At 41.0% G+C, this 15505-nt stretch overlaps 1 protein-coding gene across 1 annotated transcript in view; it reads right to left on the bottom strand.

The window, feature by feature from the left end:
* Window positions 1–15389, bottom strand: part of TBCD (tubulin folding cofactor D) — a 119644-nt gene extending 104255 nt beyond the window's left edge. Inside the window, exons 1-8 of the mRNA XM_064728162.1 lie at window positions 15209–15389; window positions 14902–15075; window positions 12460–12510; window positions 12163–12260; window positions 11424–11525; window positions 9300–9446; window positions 8446–8501; window positions 6218–6350 (exon numbers count right to left, since the gene is read on the bottom strand). Coding sequence (XP_064584232.1) covers window positions 6218–6350; window positions 8446–8501; window positions 9300–9446; window positions 11424–11525; window positions 12163–12260; window positions 12460–12510; window positions 14902–15073 — 759 coding nt within the window. The 5' untranslated portion in view covers window positions 15074–15075; window positions 15209–15389. The remainder of the gene's footprint in view (window positions 1–6217; window positions 6351–8445; window positions 8502–9299; window positions 9447–11423; window positions 11526–12162; window positions 12261–12459; window positions 12511–14901; window positions 15076–15208) is intronic.
* Window positions 15390–15505: the final 116 nt, after the last annotated feature.

Below are 15505 nucleotides of genomic sequence, written 5' to 3'. Positions count from 1 at the left end.
AGCCTAAAATATATGTCAGAGCACCTGCAAATCTTTGGTACAACAAATCTAGAGCTCCTCTAAAACTTTTCTTTGTTGAAACATGCAGAAACTCATTTCATCACTTTGTTCCTGTGTTCTGCTTTACAACCCCATCACTGATTTCTCCACACACTTTGCTGTGGATGCTGGAGACAGAGCAGCATCCCTGCACCCTCACAATTCCTTCCATCCATCCTCACAATTCCTTCTCTGCAAACTCACAATTCCCTCCCTGCATCCTCACAACTTCCTCTGCCTAACTTAAAAGCAAATATTTTTTTAAGGCACACTCAGGCTTACTCCAAATTATTATTATTATTATTATTATTATTATATTCAAGCATATTCAAACAAAGCACAGTGTAATTCCTCAAGCAGTGATAATGCAGAGAAACAGCTTTTGAACAGATCCTTGGGGATGCTCCTGGATCCTTTTGGGTGTGTGCTCTCAGCACATTGCTGAGGAGCTGGAACAGAATCATCAAAATAACCCATTTCAGTCTGCATTCCCCAAATTCTGGCACCTTTCCCCAAGCTTCTCCACATGTTCTTACACCCTTGAGTCCAAGTCTGAATTAAGTCCTGACCCCTCAGGAACAACACAACTGGAAGGTGCCACCTCTGAGAGGGATGGAAGGAATCAACCAACACACAAGCAGGAAATGAGAAAAAAATCAAATATTGCACAGTATTTTTTTAAAATGCTTTTCCTCACACACCTGTGAATCAGTTTAGAACAGCAACCTTGGCAGATTCAAGGTTTTATTATTTTCTGAAGAAAAAAGTGAAACACACATTGTGTCCCTACAGCAGTTTCACTAAAACTTAAATAACAACTATTTTCAGCACAGAGCATCTACTCCTACCATGGAGATTTATAATATACATTTGGTAATAAAATCATTGTGGCAACAGCTATAAATCAACTCAGATGTGCATTAAGATATTTTATTTTATCAATATGAGTTTTTAGGAGAAGTAAAAATTGCCCAAATGACACCACAGCTAATTAATCAATAATTATGAATTTAAATCAATAACTAAACTTTTTTTTAATGGCCATAATATTTACATGACTTTTGATCAATAAAATATGTTCCAAATGGTTTAGGAATAAACACAGCTGAAAATGCCAACTGTCTGAATGGGAAGAAAGTTCTTTCTGCTCCCATTGAGGTGCATTGGGGGTCAGATACAACCTTGGAGCAGGTTCCTGGAGTTTCTACAATTTATACATCAGGTATTTCTCTGTGTCAGACAAGTTTAATAGCTATTTTAAAAATAAATTTTGCAGAAGTAAATAGGTAACAGCCAAACTGTGGAGAACTACTCTTCAGATATTCAACACAGCAAGAAATTCAGTTTTGAGGTTTTTTTCTGAGTGTAGAGAAGACAAGAAGTGTTCATTACTTATTTATGAGTCAAAGTATGCAAAAGCATCCCCAAGTTCAAATCTCTAAAACTTTTGAGTGTAATAGATATGTTTTTCTCAAAGGAAATAAAAGAATACTTTAACCAATGCTGATTTTTGGGAAAGCAGAAAAAATATTTTCTTCCAGCACATGCTACAGTCAGGCATGTACAGCAAAGTTACTCCTCCAGAAAAATACTGTAAACCTGGAGCTTACAGGGGTCATACTAAAAAAGAAATGTTCATGATGATAAATGAAAATCATGAGAAATAAAGCAGCCAAAAGAGCAAATCAGCCTTACAGCACCCAGCTTAAACTTCCTGCCTTGAAGGAAGAAAAATATCCAAGGCACACCATTTCCAAAAATCTGATACAAACAAAGCAATTAATAAGCTTGGTTTGCCACCTGCACAGGCATTTTGGTGTCAGAGGGCTGAGCACGAGGAGCCTGCGTGTCGGAGCATCCCTGCAGTCACAGCCACGCCACAGGCTCCTCTAAGGAGGACACAGAGCTCACAGCAACCTACCCAACCTGCTCAACTGTTGAAAAGTATGTGACTCCCTCTCTTATAAATAATTAAGCCACCTACAAATTAGAGAAAATCAGTGGTGTGCAAGCAATGACGACTGTCAAGTCTGGTTCTGCTTTAGAAACAGAGCAGGGCAAGGCAAACAAAGCCCAGTTTCTTAATAATCCCAGCAGAGACACCACACCTGCCAATTGTCTGCATAACCCACTTTGGGCTCGACCTGCAGGAGATCTATCAGTGGGGATCATCTCCAGGACTTGTTCCCCAAGCTACACAAATCACCACGAGGGGTGGCCTGGCTGCTGGGGACTGAGTGGATCTTCCTGCTGAGCAGGAGACGCAAGTCTGGATCTACCCTCTGGTTGTAAGCAAGAGGAGGGCTGGGAGGATAATTCCAGCCTGGCTGGGGAGAGCAGGAAATGATGCCTTGCACTGCTCTGGAGCACCCCCTGGTAGCCACACAAGAGCCCAGGAATGCCACCAGCCATCCCTGCCTCCAGGCCAGGAGCAGGGAGGGAGAACACACTGCAGAGCTGAAGTTCACTTGCAAGGAGGGAATATTTAATATATTCTACGTGCAGCTGAAGATAAAATGGGTTAGTTAAAGGCCTTGCTCTTACTGTGCCTCCACACAAGCAGCATTCCTGCTGTGGGCTGCACGTGTTTGGGTGTTGAGCATCAACATGACACCAACACTGACAGACACCAACACAGTGATGGCAGCTTTCATGTGATCCCAGTTATTTATCAGCTGAACATCTGAAATGTTTACACTAACACATGGAGAGCTGGCAAAGTACCTCCTTTCCATCATGAGATTACCAAAACCCACGGACTTTAAATACGCAGAAGGTAAAAAACATTTAGCAGCTTGAGATAGTACTGTGCTCCAACAAGAAAAAGAAACAGCTTTATGGTAACAGAACTTCTGAACCTGGAATGAGCACAAAAGTTCTGGTGAGAAGAGAAAAACCCAGCAGTATCAGACAAGGCCACATTAGAAGAAATACTCTGTGACAGTCAGGAGAGAAAAGTCATGAGCAGAAAGGAGTCAGTGCACTTAGTACCAGCACTGCTTTTCCTACACTTTTATCACCAAACCACTAAGCAACAACCCCTTTTTTAAAAAAATAACGCCAATAGACAATCCTAATACAGCAAATTCTCTGAGAATGCCAAAAATACAGAGACTTGGGAAACATTCTATTTGGAAATACTCTATTTTTGTGCCTCTGGGTCTGAAAGAATGGAGTTAGAGAGTTCTTTCTTCCCTGGAGCCAAATTTACATAAGCATGTAGCTATTGCTAAATAACCTTTGCATTAGAGACAGCTCAGGGAAATGCCTCGTTCTTAAGACTCTCGAGTTTCATCAGATCACTGTGTAGGGCGTTTTATTTTTTTTAATTATTACTCACACTTGTATACTGAATCACTTATAAAACAAATAAGGTTTAATAAGTTTCAATGCCCAAGGCTACCTCAACGTGATGACATCTCTGTCACGCAAGAACTGGGAGTGCTGCGCCCTGCAGCGATAACTAAAAAGCTGTTTGATATAATGGCAGGTTTAAAAGCAAACCTCCAGACCAAGAGAATTTAAAATGCAGATTTTTGAAACAGGCTAGAAGTTTCCTTCAAGTAAACAAATGTTATAAAAAAGTAGCAATTGCTTAATAATCCAACATTTTCAGTCCTTCAAATGCCAAAGGACAGGAGCAGGGAAGTGAATCAAACGCCATAGCGCAACAGAGGTTTCAACAAAGGAGGGCAGTTTGAAACACTGAAATTTGAAATGGTGTCACAGAGGTGCCTGCTGGTGCCCCCCATTGGGAAATGGTGAGTTACTGAGGACAGGTGGAAGCAGCAGAGAGCCACAGGCCCCAGTGCAATTACAATATGCAAGGCGGGGTGCGTGTTCCGACAGGAGCCGCGGAACGGCCGGACTCGTTCTGCACACAACGCTGGCTGAGATGAAACAGCAGCACACACCTGATCAGCCAGGCTCACGGCCACAGAGAGGCAGATCAAAGTCAGCCACGGCCAACTACTCACTGCGTCCCTGACTTGCAGTTTCACTTCATTGAAATGCAGGAGTTTCGTGTCTTTTCCGAGCAATTTTTCCGTGCCAGCCTCGCTCGGAGCCGCTCGGTAAACGCAGACCAGAAGTGGCACAAAATCCTAACCCAGCCAAAACCCACCCTGCTCAGGGCAGCCCCACTCTGCTTTTATCCCCACTCTGGTGGGTTACATCATTCCCAAAACCTGCACAATCCCAAAATCCCCCTTGCTGTACTGACCAGAACTGAAAAATGATCTTTTTTCTCCTGCTTGTTCAAAGATGGCCAAGCAGCTGCAGTTTGACTCTTAAAGTAACAAAGTGCTGGAGGAATGCAAGAGCAAAGAATTCTGAAGCTCGTTGCCACAATTTTTAGTTGCCCCTCATGAGGATGTGCTCTGCTTTACACATTTAGTGATTACTTGTTATGTTAAAATATATTGTATTTATTTACAGAATAAATAGACTATATTATATAGAATAAACAGATTATATTACATACTGCATGAAGTATAGAATTATTTCTAGAAGTATATATTATTTATAGAATAAATAGACGTATTTATAGAATAAATAGGCTTATTTATAGAATAAATAGACTATATTATATACTGCATGAAGTTAGAATCTTGCATGTTAAAGACAAGTGTTTGCTTATTTTGAACACTTATTTTCAGCTGATATTTTTGACAACATAGTGTTGCTCCAAGTGTGAAACAAAATTCTTAATATTAAAATACTAAGAATATATGTAATTATACATAAATATGATATTTATAACATTTAACTCTTGAAATAAGTATTTCCTGCTCTCCTTGAGAACATACAACCATACACATACCATTCTGAAAACCTTTACTCCCTAATGATACAACTCATTGTAGTGACTAAAAGGAGAAATCAAAGACAAAATGCAAGAAAAAGCTTTACAAATCTGACCATTTCTACCAATTGGAACAGGAATTATGAGCTGTGGAGAAGAAAAAAAATCCCAGAAAAGCAAAGCAGCAGGCTCTGCTCCCAGGTCTATTGTATCACATTCTGGTTTCGATTCTACTTGTTGAGTATTCACCTGTTTCGCTTAGTGAGCACTAATGAACAGGTGGATGGAGCCAAAGCCAAACTCAAAGGAATTATGACAAAACACTAATGCATTATACATCCTGCAGGTCTCATCATGCCTGGGAATGGCAAACAGTCAGTCTCCCTTTCCAGATCTGACAATAAAATGATGAAACATCATTCTGTCTTTTGAAACGCTGCAATGCACACAAATAACGCTTCCTCCTGCTTAAGCAGCAGGTCCTCAGTTATTCTAAATTTAGATCATCTCTTCTCCCTTCTGATTTGGAAGAGCTGGAGAGGAAAAAGGAACACCTAAAAAAAAACCCCACACACCTTCTCCAGACCTTTGCTTTGATGTTTAGTACCACACTGCACACAAGTCCTCTTAGTGACTGGTTAAGAAGAGTAGCAAATTTATGCAAATTATCAAAACTTGTAGAAACACCAGCAAATCCTCAAACCTGTGCAACTGCAAAGGGCTTGTGATCTGTCTTCACCTGCACTGCCTTGGTCAACAACCAAACCAAGAAGGAACAACAATCCCTCCCCCCACACAAACCCATTCTGCCCAAATACACTCGGACATCAAAACTGGCACAGGCACCAGAAGTGTCACCCCAGGATTTCAAAACACAGCCCAGCACTTTTAAAGGTGTAAAACTTCAACAAAGCTTTTATAAATAGCCCTTCTTAGGATCCACAAGAGGAGCAATGCCCTGGAACAGCAGTTCAGGCACTGCAGATTTTTTCCCCATGCACAGTATATCAATTTTAAAACCCAAACTAAGAATTCAGCTCTTTTGAGTCACACACCATTATCAATTCACAAGGAAAGGGGCACTAACCAAAAAATTCATTCAGATTAGCAAACACACTCAAACTTACTGAAACAACTGCTACTTTGAGAGTTATTTATGAGTAGCTGTACTGGCAATTTCACTTTCACTTGGGGATGACAAAAAAAAAAGAAACTATACATGCATGGGAAGTTATATTGTTAAAACTGCTGTGGAGGAAATTCTCCTTTTTTCCTTGCCAGGAACCCCTCTGTACATTTGCTGTCAAGGCCCTCCTGGAGCAGTATAGGATGGCCATAAACCCAACAATCTTTTAAGGGAAAAGCAGTATTTACCAGGGCCTGGAGCATGCCATTGACAATGACAGTGCCCTCCATGGTCTGGGAGGAGGATTTGGATAACATGGAGAGCATCCAGTCCAGGAAATCTGCCATCCTGCTTTGCTTGACATCAGGGCGGACAATAAACCTGTCACAGAAAAAAAAAAAGAAAAACATTGCAGCCATTGACTTTATGACACCCAGTGAAAAATGATTTTTCCTCCTATCCAAACTGGTTGTAGTTCCTGGAAACAATTCTTCAATGCTTGTTTCCCCAAATCACTGAGGGTGGGAACACTCCAAACCATCCTGTGTTTAGCCCAGCTGTTTCTGAGCAAGGCTCTGACCTGGAACTTTGTTTTGACTTCAAATACAGCTAAAAACTTGGGTTCTAGAAATTTCTTATCTTAATTATAAAGCAACAAAATTTCCAAAGCTTTTAAGAAATTATTTCTATTAGAATTAATGAAAAGCTGAAATAAATAGGAGCATTCTGCACCTCTTTCACCAAAAACAGCCATTCTGCAAATGTGAAAATCAGTGGTCATTTTGCACTGTCTGTCAGAAGTCAGGCCCAGAAAGACCAAGCAGCAGGGCTACATTTGGGGTTCCAAATATTTGAAAAGGTCAAGCACCTGTTATTTAACACACTAGATGGGTGAAGAGATGTGTTTTTAGCCATCTTTGAAAAGGGAAAAGATGATTTTCATGGCTAAACTATCATAAACATACTCTCAGCCCTCCCCTGAGCAGCCAAGGTGCAGTCAGGGCATCCCTTCAGTGTCCTGGCACCCACAAACCAGGTCCTGCTGCAGCAACTCAGGCTACACTTGCTCTCAACTCACCCAGTGGAAACCAGGCACATGGGGAGTTGTGCCCACCCAGCACAACTCACAGAATTCCAAGATGTGCCCCAGAGCCAGGACCTGGATCCCTCCTACACCTACAGATAAGTGGGGAACAGCCCCAAGAGCTCACTGAGGGAGTATTAAATATAATAAATACAGAAAACACCTCAGCAGTGAGCTGCTGGGATGGAGAGGCTTCCCAGCACCCTGTGGTGCTCAGCAGCAGAACAATGAGGATCTGGGGGGAGCTGCAGGAGGGTTGGTTTGGGGGGAAGGATGAGGCTGCCTTTGGCCCAAGGGCACACGTGAGAGAAGTGACCTGTGAAGGGGCTGAGCTGGTTCCTGGACCCTTCCTCAGCCCCAAGGAGTTTAAATCTCTCTTTCCCAAAGGAGTGCCCTAACCTCCAGACTAAGACCAGGATAAGGATCAGCCTCATCTCCTCCTGCTGCAGCCACTCACTGAGCAGCAGAAAGGAGAATTCATGAAATATATTCCAGCTCCTTTGCCCTGTGAGAAGCAGCTCACTTTGGAAAAGAGCAGGTCTTGAATCCTGATATTTCTAAACTTCACTTGAAATTCATCAACTCCTTGGAGCACAAAGCAGGGCCCAGACTTTCTCTTGCTCCCCAGGGACTCTCCCAGAGCCTGCTACAGAGTCAGACTCCTGTATCTTATCTGTCCATCTGTCCAGGACCGTTGTGCTCTGCCCACCCAAGTAACAGCCCAGCTCCAGGGAGGTGGCACACAAACCTCATGTCAGAATGATTATGCTCAGAACTGGCTTTGGGGATGTGAGAACAGGGAAAGGCCTTGCAGCCAGCCTTCCTAACTTCTTCAATCACCAGGCTGCTTTGAAAATGGTGTTTTTATGAAACTAAATAATTTTAAATCCACTATACAGCACCATTATAGCCTGGCACAGCTGGTACTGGAACCAGCCTAATGTATTCTATCCCCACATTTGTGCTGAACATTCACTCCTAATTAAAATTAATCAGCGCCCTCTGCTGAGCACAGGCTGCAGTGCAGAGCTGGGGCTTTTACTGCTTTAAAAAGGAAAAAAACCCAAATCAGCCACAACCTGAGCTGACTTCCACTAGAATATCCAGAAATGTGGACTGGAATAGATACTGAAACAAGAGACGTGTGTGTTCTATCCCTGCTTAATTTTTTATTTTGTAATTTATTGTTGTTGTTGTTGTTGATCATTTATTATTTTGTAATTTTTTTTACAATTTATTTATTCCCAACAAACACTGCTGCATCCAATTCAAGCAATATTAATATCCCACAGACAGCTGGCACCTTCCAGCCCTCCCAACCCTGCCATGTCAGATTAAGGAACAGCAGCAGGAGTGGGAGCCTTTCTGCCAAGATGCACAAAAGGGACTTACTTGGACACCAGCACAGCAGCTGCATCCCGAGCCTTGTCACTGACAACCAGGTAACACTGAGGGGAAAAGAAACCTGACTGTAAAAGAATTCATAACTGATAGAAAACCAACTATGTAACAGCTCTGTGTATAATACTGAACACTTACATGACAAATATTATGATGATCACACACATTATTACATTATTATGGTTACAAACTTAGCTTAAAGATAGTAGAAAGTTATTTTTCCATTTAACAAACTGTATCTGAGGCAGAGTCTCCCTTTGTGTGCCTTTCAAAGCAGGTTTGTTACTGAAGGTTCATTTGCTGAAGCTTTAACTCACAGACACATTGGGCTGTAAGCACCCTTAGTGCTGCAAGTGTCAAAGCCTGAGCTGTTGGGTACCTGGGTTTATTTTTATCTCAAAGGCAGGACAAGTCAAGTCATAGAACTTCATGTATTTGTTTAAAAATCTTCACACAGTCACAGCTTCCAAAGTTGCTCACTCTGATCAAACACTGATTTTCTACAGAAATCCTCAGATTTGGCTTTCAGAGAAGCTCTCTGGCACTTTCATGAGTTGAAAGCCTCTAACACATTCAAAGGCAGGGGGTCACCTCAGATAAAACAGTTTATTACATCAGGGGAAACAAGTTCCAGGCTCCCCTGACTCTAAAGCAGCAAACAACAGATTGAAGATTCAGAACTATGAAAAAATTCTTTATGGATTAGACACAAAAATACAGGCTTAAATAATATGCAGCAAAGAATATCATTGAGGAGCACACAGACCATGTTGATATTCATCACCCAGTGAATGACTGAGCCCAAGATGCCAGCAGTGGGAGCATGCAGGGAGTGCTCCCCTCACCTTGGCCATGTCCAGGATGCGATCCATGGTTGGCTGCCGAGCCTGCCCCTCCAGGGACACGAGGTTCCCATCGAAACGGGCCAGGTCAAAGGGGATCAGGCAGATCATGGACAGCCACAACAGCAGCATGTACCGAGTTTCCCACGTCTGCAAAGGAACAGAAAGATATTTTAGCCCCAGACAAAGGAGAGGAATGATGAGGAGGATTTTATCAGAAGACTAATTAATTATTATATTACATTACATTATATTACATTACATTATATTACATTACATTATATTAGGTAATATATTGTATTGTACTATACTATATGATATTAATATATATTACTATAATATATTATTTACTATACTATATTATATCTATATACTAACTATATTATAATTATATTTTATATTATACTATACTATATTATATGATATATATATATTTATAATATACTAATATATTATATATTATATTATTATATTACTATTTTTATATACATGTATATATATTATATTATATATATTATATATATATATTATTATATTCATTATATTATATCATATATATATATTTTTTATATATTATATTACATTATATTACATTTTATATTATATTATATTATATCTCATTATATTATATCATTATATCGTACTATATTATATATGTATTATTACATTATTCTATACTACATTATATATTATCATATAATTCAATTATATATATTATATTACTCTATACTGTATTATATTACATATATGTATTATTATATTGTTCTATACTATATTATATATATAATTATGTAACTCTATACTATATTACATTATATATTACATTAAATATATATATATATAATTAACTCTATACTATATTACATTATATTACATCTAAACTGAATCTTCTAAGCACTCAACTGCACTCTGCACAAAATTTCATGACTGTCAGCAACACACACACACACACCTGGATTTAATTGATCAGTGAATTAAAACACACTAGAATTCAATTACTCATTTTCTTCAAGTAAACAGCCTTTTACAATGTATTTTACTTGTGAAAAACACAGGCGCAGCAAATGACATAAGAAATTTTTTTTTCTCTGAGGTTCAGAGAATGTGAAACCCAGAAACAATCTTGGGAAGAATTGTGCCTTGCTTTTCTCTGTGAAGAGAAATGTGGTGACAGGAATGGTAAAACAAAGATTTTTTACTTCATTTTCTGCCACATTAATTGCCAAGAGCACAAAGAACCCCCTGGCTCCAAGGAACTTCCAAAAACGAGCAAGAGGAAACTCCCAGTGTGAGTGCTCTGAAATTCCAGAGGAGACAGAGCTACAAGGGATCCCAAACAGCAAAACTGTAACAAAATTCATGGACCCTCCCCGCAGTCAGAAATCAAGGCAACCTTGTTTCCCTCCCAAAGGAAATCTGCACCTTCCCATCCTCCTGTCTTTCCTTTCCCACTCACAAATATAACAGAAGTACGTTTTTCTCCTTAATTTCTTATGTGTTGCTTTCATGGGTTTACTGTAACAACTTCTTAAGGAAAAGGAAGTTTTTCAAGATTTAAAGCTGTACATCTGCAGCAGCAAAGTGTCAGAATTGATGTTTATTAAAAAAAGCTTTAATTTAAAGCAGCCATACAATTATTGACGATACAATTAACATGATTTTTGTTACTTATAATTGATAATGATGTCTCTTAAAATTCATCTATCTTAAGCAGCTCTCAGGGGTTCTTTCTCCTTATTTAAAAATATAAGAATATAAACTACAGTATCATGCAGACAGACTGGAGTATTTTTCAGTTACTCATTTTAAAGATTTAGTACCTTTCACTGCCCTTCTTCTTACTCTTGTTACAACAAATTTGTTCCTTATGTGAGTGGTTAAATATTCTACTTGCACCTCTACTGCCACTGCTTCTAAATCCTTGGAGCAAATCCCATGAAAACACACCAAAACCTCTCCTTGGGGAGGATATTTCTCCTGTGACAAGATGATGGTTTTCACACCAAATCCAGGTGTTAACACCACACAGGGTGTGTCACTGCTTTATCTACTTTTTCCCGATTTTTTTCCTTCAGCTTTTCCCACTGGAGACATAAAAGTTGAACAAAAAGTACAGCAAGTGCTCACCTCAGGGTCTCTTGGGTTCTGCTTTGCAAGCATATCCAAAACAGGCTGCAGGTCTCTGACTTCATGAGGGAACAGTGGCAGGAAACGTTTGTAGCCTCTCACCTAAAGCAGAAAATTCCAGAATTCAGAATTTCAGAACCCATCCAGCACCAACACACACTGAGGGGAAAGGAAAGACCCTTGGAGGAATTTCTTGATTAGGAGCCTCATGTCATAAGGAGAGTAAGCCTGCAATAAAAGTCTTAAAGACCTTGTGATATTTGTGTTTTATTGTGATATATAACTTTGTGATTTTACAAAGTTATTAAGAATTCATGAGATGATACAGGGTGCCCAGGACCACAGCCATGGGGTGTCCAGGATCCCAGGGATGGAGACCCCACCACCTTTCTGAGCCACCTCTTCCAGGGCTCAGCCCTTACAGCCCAAAAATATTTTCTAAATTCCACATCCATCTAACTGTTCATCACACTTTACTTTTCAATGTTATAACTCATGTTTTATCACTCCATGTCTGCAATTTCTTTTGCATTCAGATCTGGATTTTTACTAATTTGGATCATTAAATAACATCAGCTATCATGAAAATGTGAAACAAGAGAACTAATCTTTCACAGTGTAGTTTAAAATATTTAATCACATTGACACTTATTTATTTTAGTATTTTTTAAAATAACAAAGAAAATATTCGTAACTTACAAATTTCAGTTAAAGAACATTAAATTTAGGATTTTTTTACCTTTGTAATGATGTAGAGAAATTTAAAAGCCAGGTGAACTAGTGGGGGAGGAGATCCACTGTCCCATACTATCTCCAACAGGGAATTCATCATCCCCTCTAGTGAAAGGAGAGAAAAACCAGTAAGGTTACATTCAGGTCACAGAGTTTGTTGTACTTCTGATAGAACAGAGTGAGACAACAATTATAAAATGGAAATATTATCAGCTACAGCAATCCTGTAATCCAAACCCAGATCTTCCAGAGTAATAGATTTTTAAGTATAGACACAAAAATTATTTAAGGTTGACATTCCTACCTAAGTGGTGATCCAAAAGGTGAGGCTGCTCCTGGTACTTGTCCATTATACCTGAAAATGAAAAGAGATCTGTAATAAACTACTCCAAGGCTCTTCCAGGTCTTAACTGTGCCATCAACCCACCCCCAGGAGTCTCCCCAATTCCTCTGGACAAACCTCCCACAAGCAACACTTTGCAGTGAGGGTGCTCCTCACAATCCTCAGAGCCAGTTTCTTATTTTGAAATAGAATACAGGGAATTGTTCAGCAAAGAACAAAGAATCCTTAACAAATTTTAACCTCAACAAACAAACTGCAGCTCTTACCACTGTGCTCCTTAAAATTATTCACATCACTTGCTCTGTTTTGCTGCCAGTAACAGAGTGTCTCCTTTTGGATACTGACTCAAGAAATGACAAATTGAAATTGAGTATTGAAAAAAAACCAAAATAACAACTTTCAGACACAAAAGCTTTTCAATTTAAACCCAGAATCAACAAAAAGCAGCTACAGAAATGAAAGCTGGATTCCCAAGGAGATCATTGAGTGATCCAATGTGGCACTGGAGCTTGCCTGGCTCACTTTAGCTATTTGATCAGAAAACAGCTTTTGAATTAGAAAACCAACACCTCCTTAAGCTCCCCTTTTCTGTATTTGTTTCTCTCACAGATCACTTTGCTCTCTGTCCTTTTTCTCTGCTTGACACACCAACATTTACACTGAAGACATGACTCAAGGCCAACAGTGCTGCACTTGACCAGTGGATGACACTGCACCACCACTTTCAGACACCAAAGCATCCACCAGCATCCTTGTGCAATTCCACTGGGACACCAAACAGCATCCAGAGGGAAACCTGAGCTCCTAATCATCCCTGACTTCCCACCTGAATTAATGCTGATACAAACAGCAGAACCAGTGCACACAAAAAGTGGAACTGAGGAGCAAATTCTTTTCCCAGGTCACAGGCTGCTAAAGATAAAATAAAACCCCAAATATAAAAGCTCAAGAGAATGAACCTAAACCAGATGCTCTAAAACTATTATTTCAAAAAAGATCTTCCTATAGTTTCCTACAAAATTGTAGTTGCAGATTAAACTGTTTCTCAAACTTCTGTTTCTAATGGTTCATCACAAAATGAGCATCATGAGTTTTTCTGAATTCTTTGGAAACTTTCATTGAAACTCTCTGGAACAGGTGATCACTGAATTCCCTGCTCCCAGATAAAAGCTATTCCCTAAATGTCAGTGTTCTAACTCACACTGAGCCTCTTGGCAGGTTTGGGACACTTTGTCCCAGAAGGATCAATGACACCTGAGCACACAAAATATTATAACCCAACACTGAACCACAACATCTTTTTAAGTATATTGAGCTTGTATTTACTGGGCAGTGATACACAGGCAGAAAGCTCATAAATAGAATTTAAATGCAAAGAAACATGTGATGTGACAGAGAGGCACAGCAAGGTGATTTTTCCAGCAATGGTTTTTCCTGTCCCACTGACATCTGACATTTCCTCTGTGATGCTGAACAACCTCAGCAATGAGAGTTCCTTCTGTCTGAGCAGTTTCATGTCCATCATTTAGATGGAAGTCAGTTCAGCCAACCACAATAATGCTACTGAGAAACTTCTGAACAGTCAGATCTCCAAATCTGGGGGGTTCTGCTTTATTGTTTGCCCACCTCATTTCTTATTGTCAAAAACAAAGCTGCTGGGTCAATATTTTCACTGTGAATTTCTCCATCCTTCACAAAAATCCCTGCAAAATGCCACTCTGCTACAGTTTGCAAATACATAAAGCACTGAATGAACGTTTGCAAATCATCTTATCAAAATATTAACCAAACACACAGATGTGCCTTGAAACAGGCTGGTGACCCAGGACACTGCTACATGCACCTCACTGTGGCCCTTCCACATTCAGCTGAGGCCCAAGGACAGGGGAGCTTTCCTTAGGTGGCACAAAAGTCAAACCAAGTTACCTCCACTTGGAGAAACAATCATCATCTGTATGGGTGCTGCCACTCTTCACATTTCCCATGAAATGAAAAGGTAAATAGGAAATTGACACTTTAAAGCACAAAATGGGTGTGTTTCAATGAGCAACAGAGTTGCTTTATTTGACAGATATACAAACTTTCAACTAAATTATGGCCTGGATTTGAACAGGAAACTGAAGGCCCAGCACGAGTTAGAATTGAGATTTCTGGAATCTAAGATCTAAGTTTTCATTTACAGTAGTAAAATGCCAGGTATAAAAGAATACCTATATGGAAAACAAAATGAGCAAAAAAAACCACATCTGAATTACCTGTTGATAAAGTTCCAGCATTATCACTGACCCAAAAAATAGCGGTTTGGTCCCTTTTTGGTATTCAGCAATAACAAAATGAATCATACATAATGAAACGTTTGTGTCATGTAACATCAGGACCACTCCCTTTGGCTGCCGCGCTTACCTATGAACCGTTCCACGGCCATTTCCCTCGTCACCAGCTCCGCGAACACCTCCCGCAGGTTCCCGATGAGCTCCGCGACCTCGCGGCTCTCGGTGAAGCTGTCCAGGATGTTCCTGGCGCTGATGGCAGCCGGCTCCTCGCCCTCCTCCGCCTCCCGCCCCGCTCCGTCCATGGCTGCCAGGGACAGAGGAAGGGTCGGTTCCGCCCCGCTCCGGGCGCGGCCAGAGCCGGTCCCGCCGCCCCGCTCATCCCGCCCGGCCCCGCCATGCGCCCACCGCGCCCCTCCCGCGGCCCCGCCCGGCCCTACCGGCACCGCGGGGCTCCCGGAGCCGCCGGCCTCGCCCCTCCGGCCCGGCTCTGCGACCACCCGGGACAGGCGATAACCGGGGATAGGCGATAACCGGGACAGGCGATAACCGGGATAAGCGATAACCGTGACAAGCGAACACGCGGGACAAGCGCCGCTGCCGCCCCGGGCCCGCCCCGCGCCGCCGCCGCCCAGCTACGGGCCGCCAGGAGGGACCAAAGGCAGCGGCACCGCCTCCGAGCGCCGGCCCGGCCCCTCCGCGGGGCGGGGGGAGATGAGGGGACGCGCCCTGGGGAC

Source organism: Zonotrichia leucophrys, chromosome 18 (assembly GCF_028769735.1).
Source record: "Zonotrichia leucophrys gambelii isolate GWCS_2022_RI chromosome 18, RI_Zleu_2.0, whole genome shotgun sequence".
NCBI classification, from domain to species: domain Eukaryota; kingdom Metazoa; phylum Chordata; class Aves; order Passeriformes; family Passerellidae; genus Zonotrichia; species Zonotrichia leucophrys.
The sequence above is the reverse complement of the archived record's forward strand: the minus strand, read 5'-3'. Positions and strand labels throughout refer to the sequence as shown.